At 45.2% G+C, this 27,024-nt stretch overlaps 1 protein-coding gene across 2 annotated transcripts in view; it reads left to right on the top strand.

The window, feature by feature from the left end:
• Nucleotides 1-27,024, top strand: part of CCDC85C (coiled-coil domain containing 85C) — a 106,275-nt gene that overhangs the window by 47,203 nt on the left and 32,048 nt on the right. For both annotated transcript variants that reach the window (XM_030274961.4, XM_030274960.4), the window contains exon 2: nt 19,916-19,992. In XM_030274961.4, coding sequence (XP_030130821.1) covers nt 19,916-19,992 — 77 coding nt within the window. The remainder of the gene's footprint in view (nt 1-19,915; nt 19,993-27,024) is intronic.

Raw genomic sequence — 27,024 nt, 5'->3', positions numbered from 1 at the left:
CTCGTGCCAGCCCCAGACAGGGATGCTCTGCGTCACCAGGTCACCCCGGGTTGTCACTGGGAAGTGTTGCCCCTTTAGGCAGCTGCCTGCGGTTGGATGGGCACAAAAGCTGAGGTCTTGCCCATTGTCAGTGGCAAGCTTCTAAGCAGAATGTAGGCTTTTCAGGTCCCAGGCTTTGGCTCCCTGCCTCCCCCACACTCCAATTCTTTGCAGTGTTACAGGATTCCCCAGATCTGAGGTCCCTAACTGGCTCTGGTATCTTCTCTGACCAAAACCAGCCCTTTTATGCATTGAGAGAGTAAGTAAGAATGCTTTTATTTTTGTGATACCTCTTAATGTATTTTGCTTGAGGAAGTGTTTGTTAAAAGGGTCAAGTAGGGTTAGAGAAGATAAATTTGAGCCTCTGGACATAGTGTGGCTTGATGGGCATGAAGCTCTTTCTGCTTCTGCCTCTGTCAGGGACTTGCAGTGCCATCACGTCAAAGGCTGGCACCAGCTACTGCAGCACCATCAGGACTCGCTTTTCTCCTCCTTCTGGCAAGAAAATTTGCTGGGAAACCATTTGTATTATTTAAATAATGGTGACTAATACTTGAGAGTGGGTATCTGAGCAATGCAGGAGTGTGTCTGTCTGAGGTCTTGGCACTTACTGTCTGGGTTTTGTGCCTAAGAACACAGCCCTCCCTAAAAATTTTGAAAAGCCAAAAAATACTTCACAGGAATCCTTTCATTCCTCCTTTTTGAGAGTGAATAATCCTGAAAATGAATTCTCTAAAAATTCTCATCTCAGTTTTTGTTGAGGCAAAATTGGGTGATAAGGAGTTTTGGGGGAGAAACAGAGAAGGTCGGGAGTCCCCTGTCTCTTCTGGGACATGAACTCCTTGTATGTGTGTTTTGTCCCACCTCTGGGAGACATTCAGATCTCCAACCTGTTCCTCTTTCAGTCCTTGTGTGTTGACACAGGTGTAGGGACTAAGGACATGTATCTCCATTCTTCTGAGGCTGTCAAAGGCAGGTCTTGGCTCTTGGCAGCAGCCAAGGATGGCTGGAGGACCCCTGGACTCTGAGGTTTTAGGGTAGATGAGCCTTTGCAAACATAACCCCATGCAATCCCATTCTGGTTGCTTCAAGGGGAGCAGCAGCCCACAGCCTGGCCACTGCACTGGGCAAAGTCCAAACAGCTCCTTGGAGCCTCTCACGCAGCTCAGGGTGATGGAGTGGCCTGACAAAGCAACCCAAAATGAATCTGCTCTGTGACACATGCAGCTGGTTGGGCTGAGCTCACTAGGAATGAAACTTTTGCCTCATGCATGATGTTTTTGAGCATCATGTTGTCTTGTGTATTGCTCTGCTTTGGCCTGAGTGTCCTGCTGTTGGGTACTCATGGAGTCTCCAATGTCTGAGAAGTCTCAGAGGTCTCTGTTTAATTTAATTTATTTTTTGTTAAATTATTTATACCCAGTTGCAGCTGTACTCTTTTCTCCTCACTGCCTTTCAGGACAGCACCTGCCTCCCTCCTAAAGAAGCCATTAGCTTGCATGCTCCGAACCAAAATGTTAGCTCAGCTGTAACAGATGGATGGATATGGGCATCATGTAGCAACTTAATGAATAATATCTATCACCTAATTTCCCAAAAGTTGGCATGTAATGAGTCTGGTGCTGTGATTATTACCTCTGTAAATCATGACTCTAAGATGATGACAATCCCTCCTGCCCCAAGGATACGGGACAGCCAGGCAGTGATGTTCATTTAATTGCTGTATGAGAGAGGCAGTGTGTTCAGGAGCTCACCATCGCCTCTAAATTATCTTCTGCAGCACAGACACTGGGGGAGATTAGTGCAGATTGGAGGGGAGGGAGCTGCTGGGTGCATGTGTGTGTGTTTATTCCCTGGAGCCAGCTGGTGGAGGTGGTGTGGGCTGGCCAGTGTGGGATGGAGGTGTGACTCCCAGGCTGGCCTTTTCCATCTTTCCTCAGGACTAAAGAAGAAGGGGATGGAAATGGAGATTGCTCACAACTGTGTAGAGATGTTTACTTTGTTTTTTTCTGATGAGTGTGTGGTGAATATCTCTGTAGACAGAGGACTTTGACTACCAAGCACAACCTTGGCTTCAAGGGAAAAAACTGCCAAACCTCTGCCCAAACCTCCTCCCACTACAGGAAATTTCTGTCCCTGATTTCTTCCTACCACAAACCACATCTGGCCATAAAACAGAGCCAATGCCCATACTGTGGGCTCTCAGCTTGCTCATGCAGTTGATTCCTAGACAAGGGAGGCATCACTCCTTGCAGGGCCTTCCCACACCTTCTCATTCTTTATCGACTGATTGTAAAATTATTATTCTGGTGGGCTTTTAAAGTGTCTTTCATTAGATCCTCTGCTATGACAGCTGATAGGGATGTAGATGAATCAGATCTTGCAACTGACCCTTGGAAAGCAGCTGCTGCCAGTCTGCCTGGGCTGCTGGCTAATGCTGCTGTGTTGCCTCCCCTGCTTGGGCACTTCTATGTGTTTGTTTAATTTCTCTTTTCCTTTTAATTCTGCCCCCATCTCATGGTGTATGGGTGAGTGTTGTTATAGCTGGCTGGATGTGGGGCAGAGCAATGGACATCCTGATGCTCTGGTCCTCTCCTCCACTGCAGTGCCTCTGGGCCATGGGATGAGCAGAGGTTAAAATAGCCCGAAAATTGTGACAATGGTTGCTTTGGGTCAGACTGAAGATCCTCCTGGCCTGATGTTTTGTCTTCAGTAGTGCTCAGGGGAATAAGAACTATGGCAAAATGATGACCATGTATGATGATGGGTTTCCCTAATATACTCTCCCAGCCACCAGATATTTGCAGCTCAAGGGCTTCCCAGTCCAGGAGTGTTACCTTTGGCTTTGGTGGCCTCCATGCAGCCACCACTGGCAGTATCACAGCTGCTCTCAAATCCCAGCAGCTCAGGCCCAAAGCCCAGATGCTTTCCTGGTTTGTGGGGAGATGCCTGTAAAATCAACAATACTGTGACTGTCTGGATGATGTGAGCTGTGGGTCATTTCCAAAGCCACTGAGTGCTCTGGGCTGCATGGGCTGGGGCTGCTCAGCCATGTGCTAGTGGCTGTGTGATTCAGGGGGAGCCACTGAGGTGCTGGAAGAGGAATCCGACAGTGCTGATGGTCCATGTCTTGTGCTGGGGTGGCATGCCTGAATTAGCCTCTCCTCCCTCTGTCATGTTGGCTTGCAGAGCAGTGACCAGTGTCACCCCAAATGGGTCACACAGTGACCCAATCTCCCACAGTGCTGGCCCAGTGTCACCCTCATATGACCCTGTCTTGCAGGGGAAGGTGAGGATTCCAGCAGCCTGCATAAGTGCAGGGCCAGAGGAGGCACATGCAAATACCTCAGCTCTGAGAGCACATACTCAGGTGTTCACAGCCAAAAGATGCCCTGGAGCGTTTCCTTTCTTGCCCCCAGTAAGCAAATGCCATCCTGCCAATGCTTTGTGGTGTCAGATGTTCCCATACCTGCTGGAAAATTACTATCTCCTCAAGCAACGCTGCTCATGCTGATGGATTTCCCAGTGTAACACCAGTTTCTTCTCTTTAGCTCTCAGCAGTGAACTGGCTGCAGTTGGTCTGAGCCTGTGTTGAGCCTTTTTGTCACTAAAGACATTGTAGTGCTTATGGCATTACTGGTTACATAAGCTGGCTGTCTCCAAGGGGCTTTGCTGTGGCACGATGCTCCTTTAGGGTGAGGGAAGAGCCTGCCTCAGAACAGGGGGACATGAAAAAAAAATACACATATGTGGTTGACTTATTTGAACTTAACACACCCTGCAGGAAAACCCGGATTTTGGAGTTTTCATGTATTCTCTCTGGCTCCACAGATTAGAAGGGGACCGTGGGAAAGCTGCCAGGGCTTGGAGATCAATCCAGCCTTTGTAAATCCTTTCATCTGACTGGCGGCTTCATACAATTGAGTATTACCCACTTTATTATTGTTGGTTGATTAAATTCCTGTTGGTCAACACAAATAGTGCTGTGCAGGCTGTGCGTTCATGGGATGGAGATTGGCATTGCAAAGCACTTCCTAGAGAAAGGCAGGGGCAACCTGTCATTTAAAACCACATTCAGAGGGTGTTTGGCAGTGATGGGGAGGAGGGGGGAAGAACAAATCCCTCCATGCAAGCAACTTCCCAGGCATTTCTCACATGCCTGCTGAGGTTCAGTTGGCAGTGAGGGAGTGTGAGGCTGGGTCTCCACTTTTCTGGCAGTGGGAGCAAGCAGCCTCAGCAGGAATGCACTCAGCAAGCCCGTGTCTACAAGGTGGGGGAGGTGGGGTGTGGGGTGACTCCAGCCTGTATAACCAGGATTAATGGGATGAAATTAGGTGAAGGAGAAAGTTGTCAGGAAGTGTTTCCTCAAGGTGAAAGCTGTTAGGCTGCAGCACAGCTTCTCAAGGGAAGCAATGGGCACTTACCTACTTGGATTGTGTTTAAATGACAACATGAGAGAAATCTGGCTTTGGGGAGGAGATGGATGTTATCAGTGACTTCAGGGGCTCCAGGGAGATGTGACTGCTCCCCAGGGATAGTGCACTTCTGGGAGGGATGGAGGGGGCTGCAGGATCTTCAGCTGAGGTTCAAGTTCCAGGGAGCTGTGGGCTACTGGCTTCCAAAGCAGGATGTTAGCAGCAGTAAGCTGGCAGCTGGGCCTTGTCCTGGTGTTAGTCAGAGCTCTGGTAAGTCCTGAAACAGCACCCCCTAATTTTGGCCTTTCAAAATGCTATTTCTGTGTAATGTCTGGCTTGTAAGAGGGAGAGCATAGAACATATTTCTCAAGAGTGGGAGTAACTGTCAAACAAAACAATTTGGGAACCTCTGTGCTAGTTGACCAGAAACATATTTATGCTCTTATGAATGGTGTTACTTTGACCATCCATGTATTTTACTTCATTATCCTTGTGCCTGAACCAATGAAACACCCTTTATCTTTGGGTGAATGATTTGTTTCCCATCTCTGTGCAGCATACACCCCTAGAAAATGAACCCACCTGATTATTTGGGGGACAGATTGGGGAAATCAGCAGCTGAAGAGGGTTTGCTACAAATAGCAATTCTGTGGAAATAAGACCATCATCTCTCCCTGTACTAGCTCTCAGATAGTCCTGAGATGTGGGCACAGAGGAGCCCCAGGCAGTGAGGCCTGGAGCAGCACGTGGTTGAGAATGAAGATGTTCATCACAGGGTTCCATTTGCTATTGCTTCCATTTGCCCCAGCTCTGCCGTGATGTGTAGGCAGAACCTGCTCATGAATGTGACATGAGGGAGGGAGCAGGGAGTCACACTGCTGGGAGCCTGCTCTTCCAGCCTGGGACACAGAATATGCATTTGAAAGCCAGCAGGAGGGCCCTGTGTGCTGCTGGAGCAGAGAGGCTGAGAGTGGGCCATGAAGGCTGCCTTAGCCTAGAAAAGCACATGTCAACCTGCCTGGCAGGGAGCCATCAGCAGCCAGGCCAAAGGGCTGGAGTGAGAGGCAATAAACTGGTTAATAAATAACAGGGAAAGCTGGCAGTGTTGCATAGTTTTAATTTCTGCTTGTAACCTCAGAGAAACATGGCAAAGGTTTGCACAGCCCTTTGCAAAACTCCGTGAGCACTTGTGTGGCTTGGAGGATCAGGTCTCCTCCAGCTGCCTGCACTCTGAATCATTGGACTAGTTTTATTATCCCCAGGGGCCAAATGCTTGGGCTCTCCTTGGCTACCCCAGGCAAGGTGATGGTGCAGTTCCCTGGTTTGCTGTCCTCACTAGGGATTTTTCCTGTGGGGTGCTGCCAGGACAGCTGCCCTCACAGTGAGGGTTGCTCAGCATCCCCTGTAAGGGGGCAGTTCTGCCATGGATCAATCAGCTTTGTGGTGTACTTCCCTAAAACTCTGAGCTCGAGATGGTAGCATGGACAAGAGTGAGTTACAATTATTAGGGAAACTTATCTGAGGGTAGACTTGCTGATTCTAAATGATATCTCCCATTGTTATTGTAGTAGCACTGTGCTATTAACTTGTTTCAAAACAGGTTTTGTTCCCTTGTCTCATTGTTTCAATCCAGCCCAGTGATACACTGTAATCTGTGTCTCCACCTTGTTTCTACTCCCATCAGACACTGTGCATTATGAAATTCTTAGGTATGCATTGTCTAGCCTTTCTTTCCAGGCTGAATTATACATTCGCTGTGTTTAGATTCACAAGCCATACCTTGTGTCACTTGCCTAGGTGTCTGGAGTCCTTGCTCTGCTCAGTTCTGGGTTATAGCATATTTTTGGTTGGCCTACTGCTGTTCCCAGCTGGTCCTGACAAAGCCCATGCTGTTTTGGCATAGCCAACACATTACACTTGACAGCCCTTCTCCTGTTTAATTTCCTCTTGCTGACTCCTGCTGCAGGCAGGAAAGGGCTGCAGGTGGGAGTAGGGGCATTGCTCTTTTCCAAAACGAGGATTTCCCTCCACCCTCAGGTGAGAACATAGGCAACTGTCTCTGCTCTCTTGGTGTAATTTGATGTCATAAAGGGTATCCTCTGTGGCACAGTTGTTTATGGTTTTTTGGTTGAATTTTTTTCTCAGGTGAAAAAATTGGTGGGGATCGGATCCATGCCATCTTCCAGCATGACACTGAAGTACAGTGAATTAAGTATATGTACTTTATAATTTTTTTGTGTATGTGTCTGTTTCTTCTGATTGTAGGAGTCTCTAAAGATGTTTTGGAAGAAGCACACCTTTATCTCATGGTCTCATCCCACCATTGGATTTGTGTTTGTCACAAGCTGGTTAAGTTAGAAGGCAACTGCAGCATGTAATGTTTAACTACAGGCTGCAATAGGAGAGCATGAGGCTGAGGGGTTTCTGCTGCTGGATGGAAAGGAGAAACTGGGCAGTGAAAGAGAAAATAAATTCCTCAGAAAACCCCCAGATCACAGGGGAGGAGGTGGAAGGCAACAAGGTCTTCTGCTCTGGACTGCAACAGAGCATTTCTTCCCAAAACACTGGGTCTCTGGGAGAGTTGAGCACATTAAACCAGCTAACTGCAAAACACAGATCCAAAACTGAACTGTAGGTGAAAACTGGAACCTTCACAGGTGCCCATCCTTGCTGGTAGGAATCACTGACTCTACAACTGCAGTTATTTTTGGCAAATAGGACTGGGTGTGGGGCTTCTGTCAGCAGTTTAGCAAAGCTCCATATCCCTGGCCACAGAAATATGTGTCTTTGACACATTCACATACAATCCCCAACTCCAGAAGAGCTTAGTGTGCAGGGATTTAGACATTTCCTGGTGATGGCCTTAAGCCATGGACTTAGCTGTTTTAGGCTTTCTCCCCTTTTCTCTCTCAAGGGTCTGACCAGAAATTTCATCCAGAGCTAAAAATTGCTTGAAACTGAATGTGTGGGATAAAAAAAATGCTCTTTTGATAGAAGAATGTTTTCCTACCAGAAACTGCTTTACCTAAGGTTTCCCAACCAGCCCTCATCCCAAGTGGTGTGGCACTGTGAAATCAGGCATCTTCCTTGCCTCTTGGCCAAGAGCCCTCCCCTGCTAGCCCCTGGGTGGAATGAGGTTTGTTGCCATCCTGTGCACAAATGCCAGTTATAACTGGGTAAATGCTTTTTGCTGGGAAAAGCATTGGCGCCTTTGCTACATTGCATTTTTTTAGGCTCAGGGAGAGAGATGGGGGCAGACAGTGCTGAGGTTAAAGATGAGATGTAGGGCAGCCTGTGGGGGGGATAATGAATTCATGGGCACATGGAGACCATTCAGCAAGCTTTGGGCTCCTGTGGGCCCCTGGGTGGAAGGACTTTGATCTGACTCCAGCCTTTTCCCAATGAGGCACTGCCTTTGAATGCATTCCTGCTCTCAGCCTTGCCCTGCACAGCAGACAAAGACGAGGGGAGCAGGGAAGAGGAAGGGGGGCTGTTTACCCTCATCAGAATGGTCGAGTGGCCTGAGTCAATACAGCCTATTTTTCATTAACCTAATCATTAGATTTTCCTCACTGCCAATTAAATTTTTCCTGTCAGTAGTCAGAAGGGCATCATTTGCATCTATGATTTTTCTTTTATTTTAATAGGGAGCTTCTTGGACATGGTGGGATTATTTGATGAGTGGAAATGAAAGTTTAATTTCTCTCTGGATGGAAGAAGATTTTTGAGTTTTAATTATCACGCAGCTTGGAATCCTGACGGTTGAGGACCGTATTGGAAAGGCTGGTTTCCATTGTGTGGAGTGGATAATTATGCAGCCCTCTCCCAGGCTCACTGCATTTATTGTCCAGAAGAATCTTCCCAAGCAAAAAGGGGGAGCAGATTTACAACCCAAAATGCATTTTTAGAGTCTGCAGAAGCTTCAGCTTAGTGTTTGCTAAGGAAAACTTCTGCAACTATTTAAGATTTTATTTACCCTTTTAACAAAATAACTCCCATCAATTAATCTGGTAATCTACCTTTCCCCTCAAAGGTTGCTTAGGAAATAGTTTTGTAAACTCAAGAGAGCCCTTTTGCAGCTGGACTGCTTTGTGCTATCAGTTTCTAAGCAGAATTCCTGGCAGTGGGAATTTCTGCATAAAATCTACTTGCCTATTTGTATGTACAGTGTCAAATAGAAGATTTACAGCCATCTGAGACTTGGAAGTGCTTCTTACCTAGGAGGTAATGTTAATCTATCCAGGAGAATGTGTTAAAGGATTCAAAGAAACCTAAAATGTCAAAGCAAAGCTCATTTACAACTGTTTTCTTTCACAAGCCTTTGGATTAACCTCGTGTCTTTCTCACCGGGTTTTGAACCATCGGTAGTTTGAAGTTTGCCATAAAAATGGAGACATTTCAGCAAAGGTCTTGTCAAATCTGTGGAAGCTTTTGGAACTGCAACAATCCCACCAAATCCTCCAAGAGTGGGATCAAATTTGCATGTGTTTGGGTGGGATCAGATCTGAGGACAAACATCCTGTACAACTTTGATTAGTGTGAGGAGATGAAAGAGGAAAAATGCTCATTGTGGATGCTCACACTTTCTCCTTGCTGAGAAGTGGAGCAAAACTGGGGACCAAGGAGGAGATTCTGGAAGCACTTGTGCTCATTTCAGTGGATTTGTAAGAGATAATTTAGCAGGACAGCTGTGCATGCAAACATTTCAGATAAGCCTTATTTCCAGAGCTTTCTGACTGTGACAGGGTGGCAGAGGACTTTGAACCTAGCTTGATTTTCATTTGCAATTCTTTTTGGTTTAACTAGTATGAGCCCAGGAGGATTTGGGCTTCTGATAGCTACCTTCCAGTCTCAAAAGACCATGTGGTTGTTTTGGTGAAGTTAGCAACTTGGGGGGTGGGGTGGGGGGGAATGGTTAGCAACTATTGTAGGGGTTTCTGGATTATTAAAATAGCTTAAAACCACCCAGTCTCCATTCCCCGTCCTCAATTTTCAAATCAGTGCTTTCACTTGTGCTGCCCAAAGACTCATAGACAAGGACTCTGCTGTCTGCTCAGCCTTCTCCAGCCCTTTCCTCTGACAGGATGCCTATGAGCCTTGACCACAGTTGGACTGTCAGTGCTTCTGAGGCTGTTTCCTAACCCACGTGGTTTCCTGGCATTCTCCAGCTTGCCTACATACACTGAGCAGCCTCTTTTTTAAGCTCTTTCGGCTAGAGACCATATGTTGTTACTATAGTCATACCAAGCCTCGTGCGTGTTGGCCTTCTGTGATTTAGGACTGTGAATTTATGTGGAAGAGCTGGGTAACTCTTAAAGATAAAAACCCTCTATTTTTTATTGGTTGAGAAGTACTAACTTTTGAAACCTCTGTCTGTATTTTACACAGCCATCTGTTTCTAATATAACCTTTTTATTGCAAGCATCCCAGTAGTGTCAGAGAGCCCTACCCCAGCACTTGTTCTTCTCCCCACAGTCTTTCCAGCCCTCTTTTCTTCTTTGCCAGCCACTCTGCAATTGGGTGAGACTTTCTGCAGGTGATGGAAAACCAAAAGGCATGAAGGGTTTCAGATTGCTGAATCTGACATGACAACAGAGGCTGCTTAGTGATTTCATTTTTTGCCTTCAAGTAACTTGTGATGTTTTCTTTCTGGAATTAAAGTGAAACATCCACAGATTTTGCTCATGTTATATTACACAGGGTAATAGACATGGAAAACAGGATTGAGGGGCTCACAGTTTCACCTAAGCAATCCCTTTGCCCCAGGTCAGACTCGGCTCTACCTATACTGCTCCTGACAGATGTTTATTTAACCTGCTTGTGAAAGTCATCATCAATGGCAATTCCACTGCCTCCCAAGGCAGCCTCTTCCAGCCCTTAAATATTTCTGTTATTAGAAACCTTGCTCTTCCTGGATGGAGATAGAATATAATTTATTCACTTTTTTATTTTTCTGAAAATCATTTACATATTTGAATCCTTTACTGCATCTATGCTTGGTCTTTTCTTCTCCAGGCAAGACAAGCTGGATTCCTGCAAGCTCTCCTGCTAGATTATACTTTCCACACTCTGATCCTCCTTTATTTCTCTCCTGATTTTTTTCCAAATAGTCCGCATGAGTCTTGAAGCGTGATGACTAAAACTGGGCACAGATCCCTATTCAAGATCTTTAATAGCACTGGTAAAGGAGGATTATTTCCCCTGTTTACGTACAAGTCTCTTGTTTCTGCATCATGATACGATCTCAGATATTGTTTTCAGCCTAACAACTGGTTCATGCACAATTTACAAGTTGCAATAGTCTCCAAGATTCTTTTTCACAGGGCTGCTGTATGCTGAATGAGGAATCAAAGGATGCTGCCACAAAAGTTTGGGTTGACCTTGGCAGAGGCTGTGAGCTTGGCATGCTGGCAGTGGGATGGACTGAGCCTTTGGTTGATGCTGTAGAGACAGGGAGAGCAGCTACCACAGCAGTATCCAAAGTCAGACAGGAAGGGTTGGGTTTTGGCACTGGGAGAGAGGAATTTAGTAACTGGATTGATGCAAATAGAAATGAGTACAGCCTGTCCCATAGGTTTCAGGGAATTTCCCCTGAGGCCATACTCTCTTGCTGACTACTAGAGGCTGCAGTGTTCATCAGTGCCCCCAAAAGGAGGTTGTGGAGCAAAATGGGCCACTCCTGCTGAAGCATCCACACTACCCCAAATGTTGAGTCCTTTGTAGCTGGTGGAAAGACACTAATCGGCTTTGGGGCTTTTTTGGACCTGGTCATGTGACCATGCTATCAAGATTAAAGCAGCACGAGGAAGGAAAAGAGGCTTAAACAGCTGAGGGTGCCTGGCAGGTCATTTTAACCTTTTCATAATCATTAAAGCTGCAGAATCCCATTAGCAGTGAGCGACTTGCAGCTTCGCTCCTCTAACAAGGAGGTGCACAACTGGTGACACAACTTTCTGTTCACCTCTGTTTCCCCCCAGGGAGAGTGCAACCCAGCTGCTTGCTAGGACCCAAACTTTGAGCTGAGTCTAGCCACTCCTTCATGTGGATCAAGGAGTTTGTTGTACCAAGGAGAAACAGTCCATGGGTCTATCAAAAGCAGAGGATTTATCTCTGTTTCTAAAATTAGACTCTCTTGGAAGGTCCTGCTCAGGCCATGCTGTAGTAGATCAGCCCTTGTCCATCTGTGGCAATAGCAGAGAGGTACAGGATAAGGAAGATTATGATGATCTCCTAAGTCACTTCTTTGGCACTGGTCAGTGGGCTATGGCTTTACTCTGCTGGGATTGGTGACAGCAGAAGATCCTGCTCTGTTACAGTGCAGCTCTGCCATGGGAAGCAAAGATTTTTGAATGAAGCTCTGTTAATTAAGGCATGAGGCACTCAAAGAGCCTCCAGTTTATTGGTGTTACTCATCTTTTCCTCTCTTACCAGTTTTCATGAGTGCAGCATCACATCCAGTAGTCAGTCTGACCCTCACCTGTCTTTCCTCCAACTTCTGTATCTTCTTTTGTCTCCCTTCATATCAACTAGTAAGCTCTGGTGTAGAAATTCTTGCCCCACAGAGTCTGGAAGACAGGACCACTCTGATCCACCTGAAATCTGAACATTGTCCTGCTTTCTTTAGAATTGTCCTTTCTGCATTCAGGCAGAAATAGTTGAGTACATCCAGTGGTTGCACAGCAAATGGTTTCTTAAAGAGGCCAAGGAAACTCTGAATTTTGCCTGGTGTCAGTGGGCTATGATGGGTATTGCAGCACCTGGGATTGATCTGGAGAGCACCTGCTTTCTCAGACAGGGCAGGCTTCCATGTGCAGGGAGTGAGAGCACTGCAGGGGATGCAAATCAGCTTTTCTCTGTTGCATGTACACCAGTCAAGACTGTCTGGCCGTGCGTGTCTTGGAAATTAATATTTCTATTGCTGTTTGCTTATTTCATCTAATTACAGTCTATTCACTCTTGACTGAAAGCTTAGTCTGAGGCTGAACCATCAGAAACTCACAGTGATTTTTCTTGGGGTGATGCCCACATTCAGGCATTAAACACAACTTGTAAAGCAAACATATTTTTTTCCTTGGCTGTTTTCCTTCAGAATTTCTAGGGGAATAGCAGGAAAGCTCTCCCCAGGAAACCTGGCTGCCCAGCAGTGCCTGGTACCAGGGCTGGGACAGTCTGTCACACAGGCAGCACATCTGAGAAGCCTGCTGAGGGTGCTGTCCTCTGCATGCAGGCTTCCTCCTGGGAGCTGTGGGGAGCCCTGGAGAGCCACAGCCGCTGTGTGCTCCTTGCCCACTCCCAGCAGCAGAAGAGCAGCTCCTGGTTGTCCCCTCAGGAGGGGAAAGGTCTGGTTTCAGATGACAGGACTGGGAGGTGTTTTAACTCGTTCCTGTTTGACAGGTTTCATGGTTGTGAGGGTCAGCCATCCTCAGATGCAGATGTTCTCCAGGGGTGCCCGCTGTTCTGTGCTGTGACAGAGGCACAGCCCCCACAAAGATTGTCATGTACACATCACCCAAGCGAGGAAGGGGAAACTGGTGGCCACCATGCTGCAGCACATGGGCACACACACACTCCTCCTTCCCTATCAACCACCTGCTAGTGAAATCCTGATTTCAGGAGCTCCTGAACTGTTGACAGTGATTGTGGGCAGATATTTTGCTGTGTGCAGAGTTGATGTCATGGCTGGAAGTCATAGTAGTGAGCTGTAACAACCAGAGTCAGGAGAGACCTTACCAGACTCTTACAGACCAGCTTGAGGCTGCTAAGCACCCTGAGAGGTCTAATGAACCAAAACTGAGTCAGGAACATACAGTCTTGAGAACCTTCAGAGCTTATAGTTAGAGGCTTGCTATGAAATGTTAATTAAATAGCTGCAGTGGCATATGTTCCATCCTGTCAGAACTGCAGCACAGCCATGTTGCCCATGCATAGCCAGTCTTTTAGAGTTAAAAAAAGGTGTGTTATTCTTTACCATAGTTTTGTTATTTGTGATTGCGCTGGCTGTACACTTGTCTGTTATTTTGATAGTGTTTCAATACCTAAGCTATGCCTGAGCTATCATCTGCGTCTGATCCTACCAGTCTTATTCAGACAGATGTTATTGTGGGTGGCTTCAGATGCTACAGATGGGCCTTTTATTTATTTAGTGTTGTCTAAGGCAGTGTCTGTTCAGAAGATGTGCTAAACCTTAGCTATGGAAATATTTAAGATTTGGCCTTGGTTGTCTTTCTGTGAGTGCATTCCTGCCACCTCTTTAACACTGGCTGTCAGAGTGCAGAGGAAACTTCTCCCTACACAACCCACAGTGAATGAGGTGGTGGGACAAGAGGTAGAGCAGGTTGGTATGGTTTGCTTGCTGAATATCTTGCAGAGATATTCAGCAAGCAAAACACTGGGACCTTCTATTTACCGTAGACCTTGTTGCTGCATATTCTCTTACCACATCTCAAGGGAGACCCCAAACTATGACTGAGATGCTACTGGAAAGGCATGGAATTTGGGATTAGCAGAGTATGATATTTTGGACATGATGATCCTGAAGATGTGAAGATGATCAGGGAGCTGGAGCACTTCTCCTCTGAGGAGAAGCTGAGAGAGTTGGGGTTGTTCAGCCTGGCAAAGAGAAGGCTCCAAGGAGACCTTAGAGAGCTTTTCAGTACCTAAAGGGGGCTATGAGAGAGCTGGAGAGGGATTTTTTACAGGGGTATATAGGTGATAGGAGATGGATTAATGGCTTTGAACTGACAGAGGTCAGGCTTAGGTTAGATATAAAGAAAGAAGTTTGTACAATGAGCGTGGTGAAATACTGTCCAAGAGGTTGTCCAAGAGTGTTTCCATCCTGGAAACATTCAAGGACAGGTGGATGAGGCTCTGAGCAGTCTGATCTAGTTCAAGATGTCTCTGCTTGCTGCTAGGTGACTGTTAAAGGTCCCTTCCCACACAGGTTAATTCTGAGATTCTGCACCAAGGCAAACCAATGAGCATTCCCTCAAAACCCTGATGGTGCCATAGCAGAGGGCAGCACCTGTGAAACTAAAGTAACTCAGCATTGGTTTTGTGGTGGCCCTGCTCACATTTGAGCCATCCACTGACTTAAACCTGTTGTGAAAACTTGCCTTGCATACCAGTCAGGAAATTGGACATTGAAACAGGACATTGGGATTGGGGTTTTCTGGTAGGAGCAGAAAGATGGAGGCTGACTAGGAAAAGCGAGGGTGGAGCATTTGTCCATCTCTCCCAAGAGTTTCCTTTAATAACAATATTCAAGGTATGTGAGTTTCATCTACTTTCCAACTGCTCTGAAAGAGTGCTGTTGCTTTAATAAATCAACTTCTTTACAAGATAACCACTGGCCATTTTTCAGCCTGCTTGTGTGTGTCAAGAAGTAAGACCAGTGGAGCAATACGAATATGAAATATAGTGGGGAAGAGCAGAGATGTGATAATGAAACTGCCAACAAACAGCAAAGTGTTTTATTGAGCATAGGTGAAGGCCTTCTTATGAGATAATCTTTGATGGAAAGAGAGGAAGAGAAAATGTCAGCATTCTATCATACAAAGAGGGCAGCTGGCTGCAAGATGCAAATCTGGCAGAGTATCATTCCTTCATGTGCCTTTCCACCTTGGTTTGGGAGAATCCCTTTAGGGATGCTGCTTTGTATGAGGATAGGAAGAGCCTTGTTTGCAGGACATTGCCAAAATATAGCTGTGCTTTACTGTCATGAATCATGCTTGGTTAAAGTAGCTCCTGGGGAGAAAATGCAGTGGAAGCAGTGGGTGTCCAGCCTCGTCCCTGGGTGTGTGGGGCACCTCTGGGTGCATGTGGGGACAGAGCTGGAGTGGGGCACTGTGCCCTGACCTGCCAGCCAGCACTCCAGCTGTGTAACCTGTGTTTTGTAGCAAAAAGGCAAATCAAAAAGACAAATCATACCTCAATGGGCTGCTGTGGAAGAGGACTAAAGCACCTTTGTTGGTTCAAGTCTGCTCTTGCCATTTTGTTTGGTATTGCTCAGGCTGGGTGTAAGGACTGTCCTGCTGTGAATGAGTCCCATCAAAGGGCTCTCAACGATTTTCTTATTGCACAGACACCTACATTAACCTTTTCTGACATCTCTGGTGTGAACTGCCCTAAGTAAAGGGCAATTATTTTCTTATATTCATTTAGGTGCTAGCACCTCATTATGAGAAAGCACATTAAATAAAAGTGTCTCAATTCCAACCTCACACTACCACACAAACCTCTGCTCTGCATTCTTGTGGTTAGAGAAATGGCATACAAGGAAATATAACCATTTATTTTCCTGCTGTCAAAATAAATATGTAATTTATCATATTTACCTCTCTGCCAGATTCCTCTGAAATCTCAGATGAAAACCAGAAAGGCTACAAGTGTCTTTTAAAATTACACCATTCTGTGCTCTGCAGGCTGCAAGATTGTTTTGTTTGTTAAAACAATTTCTGATTTGTGTTTTTACAAAGCTTGAGAAGCCAGGCAGTTCCCTACTCTCTGAGAGACCATTGAGTTAAAACAAGGTAGACTGATTTGTCTTGCCTCCATTTAGCTATAATGAGTATTAAGTGGTTTATCTATGTGGAGCAAAGTTACTCAGATAGATTACATCCAAGCTGAATTACATCCCATTCCAGATGGAGTATGTTTTTTAGAACAGTAAATCTTGAGGAGGGTGGATAATAACAGTAATGCGCCTTCCTGAGCTGGAGCGCAGCTCCTCTGCCTCTCATGGAGATAATGTGGAGAGCTCTACATCCAATTAATTTTTCCAAGGCTTTGTAAAGGAACAGGACTTCAGGTTTCACAGCTCTGTGAACAATTTAGCCTGTAGAATTTACATTGTGCAAGTGAGCAATGGCTGATGGTGATTACATCTTCACCCGTTTTGCTGCCGTGGGAGCAGCCTGGCAGGGCACGTTCTGCCTCTCTCCCCACCTTCCTGTTCCGTGTGATGGCTGCCACAGGGAGGGTGCTGAGTGGGATGTGAAATGTTTTGATGGGAAATTCTGTTCCCTCTGGTGCCATCTGGCCCACTAAGGCACCCACTGCTTGTGCAGCTGGTTCTTGTGGCCCCAAGGGGTAACCAGGGGAGGATGCTGGCCCCAGTGGCATCCCAGGCAGCGCTGAGTGACAGAGAAAAGAGTGCCAGAAGGCTTATCCTTGGCCACCATCCTTGGTGTGGTCACCAGCAGGGCCTGGAGGGTGTGAGTGGATCAAAGTCAGTGCCATGAGGTCTGGCTAGGTGGGTGTGCTGAGGTACCCTGCTCCCAGAACCTGAGTCTGGGAGCTGCTCCAGCCACTGGGGAGAGTGCTTTTGGGCTGGTGACGGTGGAGCACTGCTCACAGCAGGCTTTGGCACAGCAGTGAGGACCTTAGTGAGTTTGATTTCTAATGAAAAGGGATGTGAGGGTTTGATCAGTCAGTGATCCAGCTCTGCTGCCTCTCCTGGGTGGGTCAGTGAGGCTGTCCTTGTCTCCTGGCTCTGGGGGAGGCAGGAGAGAACAGAAACTCTCTGATAAGAGAAAGGTCAGAGACAGAAAAATGTTGGGAATGTGTTTCTTGATGTAACATGGGTGAGACCTAGCCTGGGGTTTCACTGCTTAGCCTGGCAGTGTTACTGCCTGCTGTAGTGAGAGTTACGAGCTTTTTTAAAACTGAGGCAAGAGGTAAATGCTTCATCTGGCACCTGCTTCTACAGAGGCAGATCCAGAAGATGGAGGTGACTAATCTCTGAGGGCATAGCAAGGATTGGGATGGCTCTGAGCACTCTTGTACAGCCTATGTCTGAGATGGAACATCTTCTGCTGACAAAATGGCTCGTTTGTTGTTTTTTTTTTTTTTCCCTGTGTGTATTTTATGTTGCCATAGGGTGTTTCCTGGCTGAGGTCAGATATCAAATATGGTTTGGGGTTGAACAATGCTGTCTGAAGAATCCTAGCAGCTCTCAGGTCAGGCTTTCAGAACCAGTGGTGTACATTGGCTCTTGAGGATGCAGGGCTTGTCTTCCCAAGGAATATCCCTTTTTTTTTTTTTTATGGTGAGCGATATGAAACCACAGAAAGGAAACAATTCTCTGTTTCCTTTTCTTTAACAGTCATGCTCTAGTCTTTTTGTCAACTAGTCAGTCAGTCCTGGTAGCATTCAGGGCCTGAACATGACAGCTTCTGCATCCCCATTCATCCACTTAACCTAAATTCCTTGTAGCTGCTGGCTCAATGAGGGTACTGGTGGAGCTGGAGCACAGGTGGGAAGGACACCTTATCTGACCAGATCTGCCAGTGGAAGCTGTTGTATTCAGCACACAGCCAGTAATCTCTGATTGTCTTCAGACAGAGATGGAGACTGGTTTTGGAACTGTTTAGCCAAATGGGTATTATTGTACTGAATTTAGGGGCAAGTTAACAAAGCATGATGGCCTGGGGCACAGAGGAGGTCAGACCAAAGGATCCATGGTCCTCTTGGCTTTAACAATCTCAAGCTCCCCAGCACCCTGCTGGAGGACAGGTTCATTACTAATTCAGCAGGTTCTTCAAGCTGATCCTGAGATCTTGCTGCATTCAGCACCAATCTGCTGCAGCATTCTGCTCACCACCCTTAGATATGTGTGGCCTTCACAGGGAAAGTGCTTTAGGTTGTTTCTATACCTACTTGGTTCGCTCTCTTCATCCTCTGACCTGGAGACCTCCCCCATGTTAGGGTGGTTGTTGGGCAGAGCTTGTGGTCCCTGCAGCTCAAGCTGATGTTGCTGTGACCCTTGTCACCACTTCAGCTGTTCACTGAACTTACATAGCTCCCTACAGTGTCTTCTTAACCTTTCTCATGAGGACTTGTTTGGATTTCCTAGGTTTGAACAAAGCATAATCCAGTCAAAAAACTGAGCATTTTTCCTCTGAGAGTGTTCTTTAGATGGGCACTTGACTCGGATCCATCCTGCTGTTCCTTTGTGTGCTTTGGCACTGGTCTATGGTAGCACTTTTCTGAGCATATTCCAGTTTTTCCCTTGAGTGGCCAAAGCAGTCTCAGTGATTAGCTGCAGCTTCCCTGCTAGCCCTGCTGCTGATGGCCAGGAGGAGCATTCAGGCTTAGTGCTGAGTGGCAGCCTCTGGCAGAGGCAGAGAGAAGCTGCTCAGCACAGAGCCAGCCCAAACCTCACCCGTGTGAGTGGGTGAGCATTTCTGTGCCAGAGCTGAAGCAAGAGGTGCCTGCTGTCCATGGGGGGCTGATCCCAAAAGCTGCTGGCCCCTGCAGCACTCACCACTGGCACTGGGGCCCTTGTGCTAATGCCTGGTTCCTTGCTGATTCACACTCAGCAGGAAGTCCTGGGGTGGAACAGTGGCTTCTGCAGTCATACCATCATACATGAGATAAGGGAAATTATAATTTTGCACTTTTCAGAGCCCCTTTAGAAGTGTGGAAAATGTTTGGAGTTTTTAATATACTCACATTGCAAAACTTTTCTTCCTGATGTAACAGATAATGGTCTCTGCTACTCAAATTACAAGTGGAGAAGAAATTTTGCAAAGATCCAATTGTAAGGCAGGAGCTCATCAAGCTGTAATGAGAATGGAGAAAAGGTTTTCCCAGTGTCGTTTATTTTCTTCCCTGTGAAATTTTCAAATCTGTTTCTTCTAAGCATGGTTCAAAACAAAACACAGATGCTTTGGAGAGCAGTAAGCCACCCACAGAGCTCTCCAGTGACTTACCTTCTATGCCAGGCCACCCTGTCTGTGTTGCTGGCTTGCTGCAATGGTAAACCAGCCATTGCATTCCTTCAGGTTGAATATTACCATTTTATGTGAGGGTATTCCGTATTTTATTGTCCTGTGTTTTTCTGGTTAGTGTCACGTGCTTCCACTAGAAAAAACAGATGTCCTGGGTGGCACTTGTTGTGTGTGTCAGGCTGTGTGCATGCTGCAGCTCTGTGGCCTTGCTGAATACACTTCTCCCCCTTTTACAGCACTGGGAGTTGTGGCACTGACCTCCTCTTAGAGCTGTGCCAACAGCTTGGTTTTGTGAGTTTCTCAGTTGTTTTTGAAAGAAAAAGGCACGTGTCTGGAGCAGTTGTTTATTCAGACCTAAAAGGAAACATCCTGTTCTGTTGTGGAGTATTTTGGTGCAGTCTAGATGAATGGGAATAGCTTTCAAAACTAGGAAATTACTTTTATGAAAATACAAAACACAGGGTTTCAACTTCACTTTCCTTCTGTATCACCCACCCCTCAAACTGGCATTAATGCAGATTCACAGAAGATTTTGCTGTTGCTGAATCTCAGCTTTTTAATGAAAAAACCTTTGCTGGAGTCCCTCATCACCCTACATACACAGGGATTTATTCAGCAAGTCATTCCCAAACTTGCCTTATACAGTGAGAAAACATGTTGCTTCTGACACAATACTTGCCTGTACCACAAGAAGCTTAAATGTATTTGTGTTTTTTTTCTCTTTTCCTAAAGATTCGTCTTCCAACTATATCAGGCAACTTGAAACAAAAGTGAAACTGCTGGAGGATGACAACAAGCTTCTTTCCCAGGTAGGTTTTATTGCCTAATAGATACTAGTGTGGCCCAGTTCTCCAGTTTCCATGTGGCTGTGTCTGACTGCCCATTTTAATGCACACTGGCTTTTTGTAAACATCCTGCACAGGAAGAACACAAATCATATTAACCCCACACAGATAGAATTTGGTCCCCTTTTGTTAAAATTTAAAAAAATACAGGAAAAAAAAAAGGGAATCCTCTGTTAGTGTCTGTGTGTGTTTCAGAGATGCATTAATGCCTCCCGGCAGAGCTCCTTGAGCCACCTCTACTCCTGGGGATGCCATGAGAGTCCAACTCTGCCTGTGTCCTTGCTGTAGGATTTTGTCTTCCTTGCCCATTTAAATTGACTTTTATCTTGTTGAAAGAGGAGACTGTTGTCAAGGGACAGCCTTGGGAATAGCTGTGTGTGGTGCAGGCTCCCAGCTTTTATTTGAGATCTTACTTAAATCTGAACAGACTCTCTAAAGGGGCACTTTTTTGCTTGCATCTCCCTTTCAAAGTCTACTCCATGTGCCACTGTGCTTTTGATCACTCATGCTGCTTACCTGTCTTTATACAGCAATGTCAAACAGTGAGAAGAAAACATCCATTCTGTTTGGTATGTCCTGTGGATCCCCTGTAAAACACAGCAGTTGGTGTAAACAGGGGCAGCTCTGCTGCATTTAATAAGTCACTGTCTATTTAAACCATCGGAAAAGTTCCCCTTTTTTTCCCCGTTCTTTGCTTCCTTTCACTGCTTTTATGTTCTACCTTCCTGGCATTTTATAAGGTTTTTTACTGTACTTTGCTTCTAATTTCAAGCACCGTGTTTCACAGTCATTTTGTTCCAGATTCTTCCCAGTTATAAGGGCTGGAAATAGAAAAGCCCTTGTAATATTTTTTAAATGCCTTTTTGCTAGTTTATGTTGTGCTGTTCTTTGCATTTCACCAAATTGGAGAATAGACTGTTCCAGGGTCACATTTTTAAATCATTCTCATTTAAAATAAACAAAAAATTATAAAGAGCTCTATGTGTACTGAAATTATAATAACATAATTTTGTCAAATGTTGAAATACACATTTTGACCCGACTCTGAGCTTTTTAAAAAATTACTCCTTTCTCCCAGCATACTCATTGGCATTACTAGCCATGAAGAAAACTCATAGATGCCAAAGGGTTAAACCCCAAAAGGGTACTTAACAGCTTTGTAGTTGCTTCATGTATTAATCAATTGCTAATTTGATTTTAAGCCCCCCTGGCTTTCTCCCAAACTGTGACTGAGTTGGTGTCTGGTGCTGTTTAATTGGAGCTATTGATAGGCAGATGGGCTGTGCATGGATTTGGGATGGGCTTATGTGCCCTTGGCCTAGCTTTGTCCTGCCACAGCCAAGCACATTACTCTGTCAGATCTGCCTTAGGAGGTCAAGAAGAAGTTGGTAATTAATGGTGAAAACGAATAGGGTCTGCATAGCTGCATGGGCTTATTGCATTGGGAGATGAAACCCAGTTAATTTTGGGTTGTGCGGGGCTGCTTCAGGTTCATACATCAACCCTTCACCTACATGCTGCCCTGGGTGCCATGCCTTTTCCTCCACTGTTATCAGGTGCCATCACCTTTTGGGCTATATTATTACAAATACTTGAATCCAGGAGGAAGGGAAATTACATTAATATAGCTCTGTGTTCTGGAGAAGGCCAATCATGTCCCCAGTGGCAGCAGTCACTGATGCCAGCCTGGCTGTGATGTGCTGTGCATCCCCTGTATGATGTCTCAATGGCCCTCCAAAATGACCAGGATCCAGCTTCTTTTAGATTACATTCAGGAAATAATTTATCTATTATAAGCAGGGAGTCAGCTTTTCTTAGGGCAACAGGACTGTTGAAGCTACTCTGGGCTGGGTATTCTCTGAGAATACTGAGCTGCATCACCTCCAGTCTGTCATGCTACACACCCAGATCTGGATTTTTTTCTCTTAAACGAGAAAGATTAGGAAAATCTGTATAGACACAAAGTCACATGCATATGTGCATATAGTTCCCAGCACTTTCCCAGAAAGCATAATCCACTTACTGTGTTTTTACTTGCTTTGTCTGATTGGAAAGTGTTTAGCTGTTACCATGCGGATCTTGGGATAAGGCTCTAGTCAGAAAGGATCCTGGCAAACTTTCTCCTGTTTTGAAAGTTGCCAGGTGATCCTGGCTGTTTGAACTCTGCAGTGCCAAACTGGCTTGTCAACACCAAAGTCACATTTCAACTCAGCTTGGCTTTTCCTCCCTGGGAGTATTGACTTTGCAATAATATTTGCAGCCTGGTGTCAAGAAGTTCTATCACCAGCGTGCTGAGGAGTGATGAAACCTGACGTCCTAAGTAACAAACAGTGCCTGTGCATTAAGGGATTAACAAATCAGGGGTGGTTATGGAAGTCTTCCTGGCTTCCTTCCAACTGCTAAACATAGAGCTGAAATAGTGCTTCATCCAGAGAAACCTGAGAAGGCTGGTGCTGCAAAGGATATTTGCAAGCTTTATGGCTGGATTTATATTCCAGTGGCCAGTAACACAGTACCCTTCTGCTGGCTGGTGCATCCTGAGTGAGATTTGTTGCTTTATCTTCTTCAGCATCTCTGGAGTGAAGGTATGGTGAGAGGTGGTGTCTCTGTAGCCCCTTCTGGAATCAAGATGTTGATTGCAGGGGATCCTGAGCTTGCACTTTTTCTCCTGCTTCCCGACATATCCTTTCTCTATAAGCACTTTAGAAGAAAGCCTCAGTGGGACAGGCAGAAGCTCCCCAGCCCATGCCTGGCAGCTGCTCTGCACTGTACATGTCACCTGCAGTACAGATATGCTGGCATTCATGCTTCTCTTTTTCTAGTGATTTATTTGAACAGGTTAATGGAGAGAGCTTTTCTTACTCTTGGAGATCAAGAAATACCATCACACAAGCCATACTGCAGTGAGAGGAAAGCAAATGGAGATAAGTGTGCTACTATGATAGCCATATATGTGGGATTTTTTTTGTTGTTTTGACTTATTTTGCTTTCTAGGGAAGGGTATGATCTGTTTTTCCAGTTGGAAAATTATATGCTTCTGATATTGCTAACCCATCAGTACTCATCACTCTCTCCATTTTCCTTTCTCTGAGGAGAAACTACTCCAGTTTTTACTTTTTTGGATGCCGTTTATGCTGTGATGTTTTGTTGCCGTGGCCATGTCAGCTAGAAGGTCATGCTCTTGGATGGCATTGCTGTGCTGGCAAAGTCTCTGGCAGCAATTCTGGCAACCCACAACTTTTGTTGCCCTGGTTTATATTGTTTGGGCAGAGGTTGTGGCAAATGCCACTACCAGAAAAGACCACTCAATCCTGCTCTCCAGTGCTGGTAGGTGTCTCTGGTGTAGCCACAGTGACAAAGACCCCACAAAACCTAATGGGGATGGTGTGAACCTTTCTCACTAGTGTAGCTGGTTTCTGGAAATTTTAGTTGCAGTGTGAAGAAGATGAATAAAAGCTCTGAGAAATGTTGGGTGTTGGTTTCAGAGATCTTCACAGGCATCACTTCTGTAGCCTCATATGCTCCAGGGAAGACCTGCACTGAGCTCTGCTGTGTGCATGCAGTTGTTCTGTGCAACATCATGTCGGTGAAGCCTTGTTACTCCTCTGTGTCATTGTGGGCAATGCCCATAAGAGCTGATGTTATTAATGGTGTCTGGTTGATTGGGTGAGGGGACCTTCCATATTGCTAAGATATAATCCCTAAGGTGGGAGACAATATCTGTTTTCCATTCCTCTGAGCTAGAAATATCCAAGCACAAAATAAACCCCTTAAGCCACTTTATGCTGCCCCTTGAACAAAAAGGAATTTTTAATTACGCACTTTCCCCTTAAGGTTAGAGAGACCTGTATTTACAACATTTAGTAGCTCCAAAGATCAGTTCTGGGTAGTTTCATAAACTAATGCATATATTTTCATAACTAATGCATATATTTTAGAAACAATAAGGGTAACAATCTTCTGGCCATTCTTTCACATTATTTTGCATTTTCAGCTCGTTCTGTACACATGCAAAGATCAAGCACTTTTAGCTAAAACTTAGCTAAAAGTTAATAGGCTGTGTGGACTCATCACTTTTCTCTCTCCTTGTAACTAAATATTGTGCATCATGGGCTGGCTGTCAGGACTCCTTTTAGTTTATAGTCTCTGAGCTGTGTCTATCTTTTCCCTTGAGTGCAGGAGTGCCAGAGGCATTTTTCTATTCACGGATGCTCAGGGCACATTGCACACCTTTGTTTCAAAAAGCCCAGCTTTATAGAAAGCAGATGCATTGGGCAGGTGAGGTTCTAAGTAACTGGACATTGGACAATGAAGTCATGCTGCCTTTTTCACAGAAAATTTCAAGTCCTCAGAGCAGAAACAGAAAAATTCTTCTCTAGGGAGTGACAGCCCTTGAGTGTTACAGTGAGCTCATGGGCACTCTGTGCCCCCTTCCCCGGGACCCTGTGACTCTGATCAAGATAACCCTGGACCCTCCTTCCTGCCCCAACAGGGTTGGTGGAGAGCCAGGGAAGCCCACCTGTCCAAAACCTATATAGACCCCTGACATTTCCTGTTCGTTCTCTTTTGCCCCACTCTCCCATGGACATCACAGAATAAAGAGAGCTGAACCAACTTATCTCGGGGTAAGAGCCTCTTTTGGAAATCTTTGCCATCTCCTGGTATTCCTCCCCTCAAAGCCTCGGATCTCTGGGCTAGCCTGATAATTCAGGGGGCTGTGTGAGGGGGGGAGCGTCACTTGAGATTTATGAGTATTTAATTAAAATTGCCAAATAGACTTGAGTAGCACCAGCACTTCACAGCAGTTCAGCCTGCTAGCTGCCTGAGAGGTAGAGCTTTCCTTGGAAGATATTCAGAGCTTCCCTAGAAGTTCTTGAAAACTGTTCTTAGTTTTACTTTTAAGAAACTGCATGCTTTTCCTGAATTAATAGACTGCAGCTGTAGAGTTAATAAAATGATAGTAGGCAATGCCTGTAATGCTGCTATTAAAACAGAGCTGAGGTGTTTGAGCAAGGAACTTCCATGGTCACAGCATCTGCAGGCTGCCACAATTCTTAGGCAGATGGGATCTTGGCACAACCATGCACTCAGCAGGCAGTTTCCAGCATATCCTTCTGGAAACAAGGTAGGAAATCTGGAACCCAGGGCTGAAAGGAGCCTGGCAATCCTTAGCACTGCAAAGAGCAAAGATGTAAATGCCATTCAGTGGAGAGCCTGATCTCTTCCCAAGGAGGAGAAAAAGACATTGCCCACAATGTGCTGGCTGGCTTGAGGAGAGTCAGAGTGCAATTTCCCCTGTTATTTTACTATCAGTCACTTCTGTGCCAAGTCTGCCATTAGCAGTTCCTGCTTGCAGAGCTGCCTCTCAGCTCTCAGAGTTGCTATAAGGTCTTATAAGACCTTACAGCATTTGGGCTTCTCTGTGAATTGTCTCTGGAGGTTTGTCTGAGGCCATGGCTTGTGCCAGGAGCACTGCACACACTCACCACGACAGGAACAAAATTACAAACCTATCTGATTTCCCCAAAGTCTACCTATTGTTTGTGTGTGAGGAGGATAAGTATAATTGCTTTAATTTAAGGTCTCACAAGGGAAATAGTTTTTTGGTTTTTTTTTTTTTGTAATGCAGAGCAACTCAGGCATGAAAGCTTTCCAGGCACTTGGTCTCCATTTAAATTCAGAACACTGAAGGGGGTGTGCCCTCAGTTACTCTATTACCATTTTTAGACAGTGTTTCAATGTTTAGCTGCATTTTAATTTTAAGTAATATAAAAGGAGCTTCATATCTGAGGTCACATCCAAATATTTCTTTCAAGTCAATGGTGAGAATTCCTACAGGACTCCATGCATTTTGGAGTACAGCTCTTGAAGAAACAGATTTTTTGTGAGACCTTCTCTCCTGAGATCAAAACTTTGATATAGTTTTGAGAATGCACTGCATTGCTTACAAGTGTAAATGCAAAATATGATAACAGAATCCCTCAAATGTTGCTTCCTTAGTTGTGGAGTTGTGGAAACAGAATCTTAAAAAAAACCCAACATAGCATGCAAAGCCAATCAATGTCCAAGTGTGTTCCATTTCACCTCCTTCTTTTGTGAATTACAATGACAAGACTGACCTGACCAATTTGCTACCCAATAAGTTGAGCTGAGATGTAAATAACACTATGTACTTATTGAATAAAATGTTCTTTCTCCCCAAATAAGAAATGTATAGGAGCAGTTTTATTGGAGCAGTTCAAAATACCTTCAAGCCCTCTAAGACAGTGGAGTTCCTTCTGTTTACTTTGGACATCAGAGATTTGAGCTAATCTACCTACCAAAATAAATATTCTCTAAATAAATATTTAGAAGTACATTCATGTACTTCTAAAACGCAGTATCGGTGATAGAAATGAGCTTTTGCAACTTGTAATGAAATCTGAGTGGTGTACTGTGTGTTCTGGGTGTTGTCACCTGTGGTATCCATGGATTTGATGAGAATGTAAATAAAGTTCCCTAAAAACCTCGGAAATATAATTCAAAAGATCTGGATCCAGAAGTTGGCGAACAGATAGAGGCATACTGGATTAATTGAATCTTACAAATTTGAGACCATCATATAATTTCTTGCAACTTAAAATTTTGGAAGGGCTGGAGTTGAATTCCAGTGTCTGAGTGTGTGTGAGAGAGATGCACACATGCAAAGCTCTGTCATGCCCCATTTGTTTCTGTTGTGGGTAAGCAAGAACATTGGGTTTAATGAGGCTCAGTTTAACTTCCAGCTGTGAAATACAGGATTAGTCATATCCTGTGCTTAACCAGCTTTGTAATAATTTCACTAAATTCTACTTTTTATCTCTGTATGAGGATAGGGCCAGGGAAAAAGCTCTTAATTGCAGTTAGATCAGGCTATGAAGAAGCAGCTTTTTGTGTCTTTGGTACATGTGGAGAGGTTCAAAGTACACAGAATCTCAGTGATCCGTCCATCTGAGAAGTACTGAAAAATATCTTGAG

The sequence above is a fragment of the Taeniopygia guttata genome, chromosome 5, assembly GCF_048771995.1.
Source record: "Taeniopygia guttata chromosome 5, bTaeGut7.mat, whole genome shotgun sequence".
NCBI classification, from domain to species: Eukaryota; Metazoa; Chordata; class Aves; order Passeriformes; family Estrildidae; genus Taeniopygia; species Taeniopygia guttata.
This window is presented reverse-complemented; position numbering and strand designations above follow the sequence as displayed.